The following is an 8,857-nucleotide window of genomic DNA, read 5'->3' as shown; positions in this document are numbered from 1 at the left end:
AGCAACTTCATCTAAAATGTTACCTTACAATATCATTTAAAAGGGGGTACTACTACCATTTTAGTGCACACGGTTTGATCTGGGAGCTCTGTATGGGTGTATTGTGCATTGTACTGGCCACAGGGGAGATGCTGGGTGGGTTGCTTAATTGACCTCAACTTCATTGCATAATAGGTCTTGGGGTGGGGGACACTTCACATTTCCAAACATGAGTAGAACTACATAGTGGGTGGATTGTTGAGATTAAAAAAACAAGACTTTCTCTATAACCAGATGGAAAATCCCCTCATATCAGGAAATAAGTATACAGAAGGCAATAATAGTGACTGTTTTCAATGGCCGTTCACATTCAAGTATTGAATCAAAGACTATCTGATCCCTCTGTGTTTCTCTGAAAGCTGTCCCTCACACGCTCTCCTCTTCATCAATTCTCCAGTTTAAAGGAACCTGTTGCTCATTGTAACTGAACTGATCTGAGTGAGGAAGTTATTTTTGGTGCGAGTTATTTCCTATCTGTACGTAGTTATGAGGTAAAAGAGTTTGCTAGACACCTGTGTGGGTGAATCCAGGCCATGTTCAACGCATCTCTGCTTGTTCAGGATGATAAAAGAATTTGGGCAACGGAAAGTGAGCCGCGATATAAATCTGAATGCCTTTGCAGATGGTGATGTTGACTCTGGAAGCCTTACAGAGCGAGTCCTGGCTCCTGCAGTCAGTCCAGGAAACCGCTCTAGCACTAGGGCCATGTGGGACCTCTCCTTAAAAAAAAAAAAAGTTGAGTGCTTTTTTTTCACAGCCCATTGTAAGCAATCAGAGAAGCAAATAGAAGGCTTCGGTCGAGGCACACAGGCAGGCACTCCTCTCCAGAAGGCTGAGTGAGAGCAATGCTCAGTCAACTGACAGTCACAGCGCAGCTAGACAGCCAGGAAGACAGGGCATTCTCTCACAGCACTAACAGAAACTAGCACCACCAGCGGGGCCTCTGGAGCCCACTCCCCCCTCCCGGATATGACTGCTCCTGGACACAGACTGATCCTCAGCCTCTCTAGCCAGCTGTAAGGAGCAGCGAATGGACAGAACCACTGGCATATCCTCCTGCTATCCTCTCCACACTCCCACCACATGCTGCTCCATACCCCTAGAAGAGGATTCATGCTGTGTTGACATAGGCTACAGGTGTTTGGTCGTTTTTGAGCGGCTGTTGGTTGTTTTCTCTGTGTGGTGGTGAGTTGAGGTGTGTTAAGTGTCATGATGATGATGCCTCTTGTTGTGAAGAGCTTGGTGTGTGTGCTACTGGGCTTCGGATGGGCCCAGGCCCAGGACCAGGCTGTGGGGCAGGATGTCGCTGCCACCCCCTGGAGACAAATGATCCAGTGGGAGAACAACGGCCGGAGGTTCAGTCTCCTCAACAGTGGAGCTGAGTACGTCCCTGCTGGAGCACAGGACCAGGAGAGAAGTCACAGAGTGGTGGTGGCTGACTCTCGCCCCCGAATTCCCCGCAGACCACAAGGAGGGAACGTACGCAGGCAGGCCCCCTCCAGGGGAGGCTCGGAGACCGTGAGAGGACAGGCCAGACATCCATTTGGCTTCGGACAGGTGCCCAACAACTGGCGCCAGGGCTCAGTGGGGACAGGCTCCACCAACCCCCGCTTCAGGCCATCCACTGGGTCCTCTTCGTCGTCCTCATCATCCTTCTCATCTTCCTACAACGTCCCTGTCCAGCCTTACCCGCAATACCCCTTCCCTCAGCAGCCCTACCCCCTGCCCTATGATCCCAGTGTGGTGGAGGGAGCAGGTCGGGGCTACGCGGAGCCACCCTTCCAGAGGGCCACAGGTGGAGGCTATGGTGCTGGTGGTGGAGGATATGTTGGTGTCGGTGGAGGATACACTGGAGTCGGGTATGGAACTGGCGCTGGCCTGGCACCTGTGGTTCCACGCTCCCCGCAGGACTATGGTGAGGATGGCTACCGTTACTACCAGTCCTATGGCTACGGGCCCAACCCTGCCGTACCTGCCATGCCTGCTGTGCCAGCACAGGCTGCCCAGCCACCCTTCTCAGATGGCCTGGACCGCAGATACACACACAGCCTCTACAATGGAGGAGAGGATCCTGCTGCTGCCCCTGCCGACACAGTGCCAGTTGCCCCGGATAGGACAATGGGTGGCGCTCAGCCTCCAGTACGAAGCCCCCAGTACGAGCAGTTCCCCCCGTTCGGTAGGCCCCAGGTGCAGCCACAGCCTCCTTTCCTTCCACCTGTGGTGCCAGGAAGAAACCACAACACGGCCGTGGAGAACCCCAGCGTCAACGTCGGGAGTGTCTACCGGCCGGAACAGAGAGGTATGCGCAATGTACATGCACAAAATAATTCAGTTCAACGTCTTATGTCCTATAACAAAGCCAGCTCTTTGTCCACTGTCCAACCAGATGTTTTAAATCATCAGAATGTACAGTATTTCGTTTTGAGAGTATGAAAGTTTATCTGTATGTGGTCCTAAAGAAACTAGAGATATTCGTCATCTTCTATTTAGTCAACTTTATAGACTGTTTGATGTGAGCAGTACAAGACAGTCGTGCAAACCACGAAGGAACCACCAGAGCCTAATGGCAGTGCACATGTGAAGTGGATGATGCACGTGTGGGGTCACATCCAGGTTCTTCCTCAGTTGAAGGAGAGAAAACAAGAAGGGAATGTGGCTCCTCTCCTCCGCTCCTCTGCTGCTTCCTGACAGCGGTGGACAGTGTGAGCCCAGGGGGAGCAGAACCCTTACCACCTGTCTCCCCAGCTACGTGCCTCTGCAGCTGGAGAAGTACACTGTTTTCTAGAGGTCTTTCATTTCACATCTCTCAGGCCCAAAACACAGTACATGGAAATCCCTTCAAATAACTAGAATAGCATTGTTATTTACTGGCTCAAGTCTTTCAATTCCAATTTGCCAAACAAAAGCAAACTGTACTGAAGGACGGTTCATCTTTTCCCACTCACTCACAGGGGTTATTGAAACCAGGTGTTGAGAAAGGCCTGCCAATGTGGTGAGCGCACACACAGGGCTCACTGTGTCATAGCTTGGGGAGTAATAGTCTGCTGAAAATGGCTTGGCTCTTGGGGAGGTCTGGGTGCAGAACCTGGGAATAGAGGTGACCTCAGTGTTGGGGCTGGCTGGAGGAGGGTGACTGGGGCCTGGGTGAGTTGGATGGGAGAGAGGGAGGTGCTGCCTGTACCACTCCGAGAGAGAGAGAGAGAGAGAGAGAGAGAGAGAGGGAGAGGGGGAGAGGGAGAGCGAGAGGGAGGGAGAGAGGGAGAGAGAGAGAGAGAGAGAGAGAGAGAGAGAGAGAGAGAGAGAGAGAGAGAGTGGAAAGTCCCAGTAACACATGGGGTCCATTGCCTCAGGAAATCAAACAAATATTTAGTATGAGCTGGGGTGAAGAGGGAGGGAGCATCAATGAGCTGCTCTTAGATATGCAGCGGCCCAGCCAAAAGGCCCAGGACTTGTTTCGTAATTAAAAACACACCATTTCTCGAAAACCATGGATAATTGATAGACTCTGTTCTGAGAGCCAATCACAGGGCTGGGTTAGGGAGCAGGGTGAGGGTAGGGGGTGGACACTGACTTTATTATTGGAACCCAAAGTTGGAAATATGGAAAACATTTATTTAGAGTAACTGAAGCCCTGTGGCAAGTAACGCAATTGCCAACACGTGTGTGGGCGTTTTCTCTGTTCTAGCTGCTTAGGAGCCTCCATGGCCTGAGGGGGTGGGACATCTGATGGGATCGTCTCCTCTGGTTGCGAGCATGGAAGACTGACTTACACATATTCCTCTGCCTGGCCTGGCTGTGCATCAGGCTCTTTAATGTGCCTTGTGCTTCAATTCCATAACTCAGTCTCACGCATTAAGACACTGGAATGTGGAAGCATTCTTCTCTGTCCAAGACACAGCCAACATGTGTGCAGATGCCTCAGCTTTCTCACACGCCATTTAATTCATGTGATTGAAGTTCTTCCAGTGGGCTGACAGTCAATCGAAGCAAAGGCTGCAAGGGATTCCAATTTAACTGACATACCTTCAAATGTGGAGACCGGTTCGCTTTGTTCCCACTCAAATGAATACAAGAACTCAAATCAAAGAGAGATTAGATACAGAAGTATTGAGGGTCACATTTTATTTGGATAGTCTGGCTAGTCCATCTGTAGATGCTCTACGGATGGTCATACTATCTGTTGATAAGTAATCTGTTGATAAGCAACATTAGGGTAAGGGTTAAGTTTAGGATTAGGGTAAGGGTTAAGTTTAGGATTAGGGTAAGGGTTAAGTTTAGGGTTAGGGTAAGGGTTAAGTTTAGGATTAGGATTAGGGTTAGGGTAAGGGTTAAGTTTCGGATTAGGGTTAGGGTTAGTAGATAGTTATTTGAAATGTTAGTGATAGTCTGTAGAGCATCTACATATGGATTATCCAAATAAATCCACTGGGCACAGACATCAGTTCAATGTCTAGTTTTGATTTATATTTGGTTGAGTTGTTAACTAATGTGAAACAACTTTGATTCAACTAGTTTACTGTGTTACTGTATTGAGTTATCAATAGAGATAAGTAAAGTAGTAACTTGTCTTGTTTATTGCCAAATGGCCTTAATGGAAACAAGAATAAATGAGGTGATGGAAAGAACCTGTGTGTTGGTGTGTTGCAATAGGCTCGGACTTGTCTTGTTCACGGAGAGCTGTGACTGCAACCGTCACAGACTATTATATAGTGCAATATTTGTATTGCACTCTATTCTCTCACCACTCTTAAGCTCTCACATATTCTCACATGCACCCACTCTAATGAAAGAGCTGTTCTCAAAAATAAATGACATGCCATTAACTTAGTAAAAGGGATGTGTTTGCATGTTGTGTATTGTACACTTTCAGGCAAAGACATAATTACAGAAATGGCAAAATCCAACATATTTTCTCTAGTGCCTCATTTAGAATATGATACAGTATGTAGCCTTGTCAAATGCTTTCGAGGGCTGATCAGCTTTTGGTTCAGACACACTTTATCCCTCTGAAAAAATACCCAATTTCCAGTTTCCGGAGATTAGGGGGCCAGAGAACAAAGGCCTTGCCGAAAGAAGAGGGAGAAGAGACCGCTGCTGGATGGAAAAACTCTGCATTTCACACAGGCCTTACAGTGTTTACATGGTCTGCCCCAGGAAGCTTCCCGTGGCCTGTAAGTCTGCTTCAGAGAGAGATGACAAATAGGATGTGTACACAGTGCTGGGAAAGACAGAACCCTCACTTGAACCTGTGTCTAAACTGGGGAAGGCTCACCTGGACGTTAAACAGGCAGAGGAGATAGGACGCTTTCTCTGTAGAATTCCTATAAACAAACTGTATCCAAGGCCTGCTGTAAACAACAGTAACGACAGAGTGGGAATAGAAAAGCACAACGCTAAATATCATATCCCCATATGCCTTCAGTTGTTTTACTGTTTTGTCATTTTTACTGGAACCAAAATGAAGCAGATGGTCGTTTTTTTTTATGGTACCAGAGGTCAAAACTTGGGATTGACTTTATGTTGCTCCAACTGGTTCACATTTAAGTGGATGTCTGGCCTTTGAGGTTGAGGTAAAGGGGGAAGGAAGGGGGTGGTGATAAGGTATCCCAGTGACCCTTTCTGGCATGCCCTTTACTGGAAATGGGCTCAGACAACTCAGGCCTGCTTTTTTATTTAGTCTTCTGTTTCTCTGACAGAGTCGATCACTGGCCCAGTTTAGGAACAGCGGGGTGTGAGATCATTGTTGTTTTACCTTAGCATGCTCTCTCTCTCTCTCTCTCTCTCTCTCTCTCTCTCTCTCTCTCTCTCTCTCTCTCTCTCTCTCTCTCTCTCTGTCTGTCTCCCTCTCTCTCTCTATTTCTTTCTTTCTCTCTCTCTCTCTCTCTCTCTCTCTGTCTCTCTCTCTCTCTCTCTGTCTCTCTCTCTCTCTCTCTCTCTGTCTATCTCTCTCTCTTCTAATTCTTAGCATTCATTATCCCCTCCAGATATGAATAGTCTGAATGTATTTTTCATGGCAAAGGTTAACATGGAATGACAGGTTCATATTAGGATTAGTGTCATGAAACATCACATCATATTAGGAAAGCCCCAGCGTCTTAGCATAATTTCTCCCTGTGTGTACCAACCATGTTTTCACTTTCACATTCAGGTTCTAGGGAATACATTTTTAAAGAATGAATGACTCATTCATGTAGACTCATTTTTATTTTTATTGGCATGATTAGCTTTTTTCTGTACACTAAGATCAGAATCTATAGTGACCTATAGGGAGGGATACTAATTCTGCTAAGATTATCATCTGAAATGTACTGTAATTAGTGATTCCTGACTACTGACCACAAGACCCTTATTTCCACCTATCTGAATGTGCTGCCATATGTAACTTGTGGTCGTAAGTCTACACTAAATCTTAGGTCCCTCTTTAAATGACGTTCAGCTTCTAAAGGCTTCATAAGTGCTAAATAAAATGATCACCAACGTCAACTGTGACATAACCCACTATGTCGAATGTGTGACACACCACCTGGATTCAGTCTTATGTAGCAACATTTGAAATCGTGTTTTTTTACATCATATAAAAGTGGAGACTATAAAAAGAAAAGATTAAGATGGGCAAAAGAACAAAGACACTGGACAGAGGAAGGCCAGAATCCCGGAGTCGCCTTTTCACTGTTGATGTTGAGACTGGTGTTTTGTGGATACTATTTATGGAGGCTACCAGTTGAGAACTTGTGAGGCATCTGTTTCTCAAACTAGACACTCTAATGTACTTGTCCTCTTGCTCATGTGTGCACCGGGGCCTCCCACTTCTCTTTCTATTCTGGTTAGAGCCAGTTTGCGTTATTCTGTGAAGGGAGTAGTACACAGCGTTGTCTGAGATCTTCCGTTTCTTGGCAATTTCTTTAATGGAATAGCATTCATTTCTCAGAACAAGAATAGACTGACGAGTTTCAGAAGAAAGTGCTTTGTTTCTGGACATTTTGAGCCTGTAATCGAACCCACAAATGGTGATGATCCAGATATTCAACTAGTCTAAAGAAGGCCAGTTTTATTGTTTCTTTAATCAGAACAACAGTTTTCAGCTGTGTTAACACAATTTCAAAAGGGTTTTCGAATGATCAATTAGCCTTTTAAAATGATGAACTTGGATTAGCTAACACAACGTGCCACTGGAACACAGGAGTGACGGTTGCTGATAATGGGCTTCTGTACGCCTATGTAGATATTCCATGGAAAATCTGCCGTTTTCAGCTACAATAGTCATTTACAACATGAACAATGTCTACACTGTACTTCTGATCAATTTGATGTTATTTTAATGGACCAAAAATGTGCTTTTCTTTCAAAATAAAGGATATTTCTAAGTGACCCCAAACTTTTGAACGGTGGTGTATATTTACAAAAAAAATGTATGGGGGAATGGTAATGATGCAGAAAATTACATTGATGGAAGCCACAATCTATTTGCAATGTTAAACTGATTTAACCTCTAATATCATAGTTGCACACGCCATGTAGCCTAGCCCATAGGCCTATACAGTGGGGAGAACAAGTATTTGATACACTGATAATTTTGCAGGTTTTCCTACTTACAAAGCATGTAGAGGTCTGTAATTTTTTATCATAGGTACACTTCAACTGTGAGAGACGGAATCTAAAACAAAAATCCAGGAAATCACATTGTATGACTTTTAAGTTATTCATTTGCATTTTATTGCATGACATAAGTATTTGATAACCTACCAACCAGTAAGAATTCCGGCTCTCACAGACCTGTTAGTTTTTCTTTAAGAAGCCCTCCTGTTCTCCACTCATTACCTGTATTAACTGCACCTGTTTGAACTCGTTACCTGTATAAAAGACACCTGTCCACACACTCAATGAAGCAGACTCCAACCTCTCTACAATGGCCAAGACCAGAGAGTTGTGTAAGGACATCAGGGCTAAAATTGTAGACCTGCACAATGCTGGTATGGGCTACAGGACAATAGGCAAGCAGCTTGGTGAGAAGGCAACAACTGTTGGCGCAATTATTAGAAAATGGAAGAAGTTCAAGATGACGGTCAATCACCCTCGGTCTGGGGCTCCATGCAAGATCTCACCTCGTGGGGCATCAATGATCATGAGGAAGGTGAGGGATCAGCCCAGAACTACACGGCAGGACCTGGTCAATGACCTGAAGAGAGCTGGGACCACAGTCTCAAAGAAAACTATTAGTAACACACTACGCCGTCATGGATTAAAATCCTTCAGTGCACGCAAGGTGCCCCTGCTCAAGCCAGCGCATGTCCAGGCCCATCTGAAGTTTGCCAATGACCATCTGGATGATCCAGAGGAGGAATGGGAGAAGGCCATGTGGTCTGATGAGACAAAAATAGAGCTTTTTGGTCTAAACTCCACTGTTTGGAGGAAGAAGAAGGATGAGTACAACCCCAAGAACACCATCCCAACCGTGAAGCATGGAGGTTGAAACATCATTCTTTGGGGATGCTTTTCTGCAAAGGGGACAGGACGACTGCACCGTATTGAGGAGAGGATGGATGGGGCCATGTATCGCGAGATATTGGCCAACAACCTCCTTCCCTCAGTAAGAGCATTGAAGATGGGTCGTGGCTCGGTCTTCCAGATTGACAACGACCCGAAACACACAGCCAGGGCAACTAAGGAGTGGCTCCGTAAGAAGCATGTCAAGGTCCTGGAGTGGCCAAGCCAGTCTCCAGACCTGAACCCAATAGAAAATCTTTGGAGGGAGCTGAAAGTCCGTATTGCCCAGCAACAGCCCCGAAACCTGAATAATGCAATGGAATACTAAGCAAAT

General features: G+C 46.0%; 1 protein-coding gene across 1 annotated transcript in view; it reads left to right on the top strand.

Annotated features, from left to right (window-relative positions):
* Positions 1–803: 803 nt before the first annotated feature.
* The window catches only part of LOC139411410 (lysyl oxidase homolog 1-like), a 29,592-nt gene continuing 21,538 nt past the window's right edge, over positions 804–8,857 (top strand). Inside the window, exon 1 of the mRNA XM_071157738.1 lies at positions 804–2,338. Coding sequence (XP_071013839.1) covers positions 1,249–2,338 — 1,090 coding nt within the window. The 5' untranslated portion in view covers positions 804–1,248. The remainder of the gene's footprint in view (positions 2,339–8,857) is intronic.

The sequence above is a fragment of the Oncorhynchus clarkii genome, chromosome 6 (assembly GCF_045791955.1).
Source record: "Oncorhynchus clarkii lewisi isolate Uvic-CL-2024 chromosome 6, UVic_Ocla_1.0, whole genome shotgun sequence".
Taxonomy (NCBI): domain Eukaryota; kingdom Metazoa; phylum Chordata; class Actinopteri; order Salmoniformes; family Salmonidae; genus Oncorhynchus; species Oncorhynchus clarkii.
The sequence above is the reverse complement of the archived record's forward strand: the minus strand, read 5'-3'. Positions and strand labels throughout refer to the sequence as shown.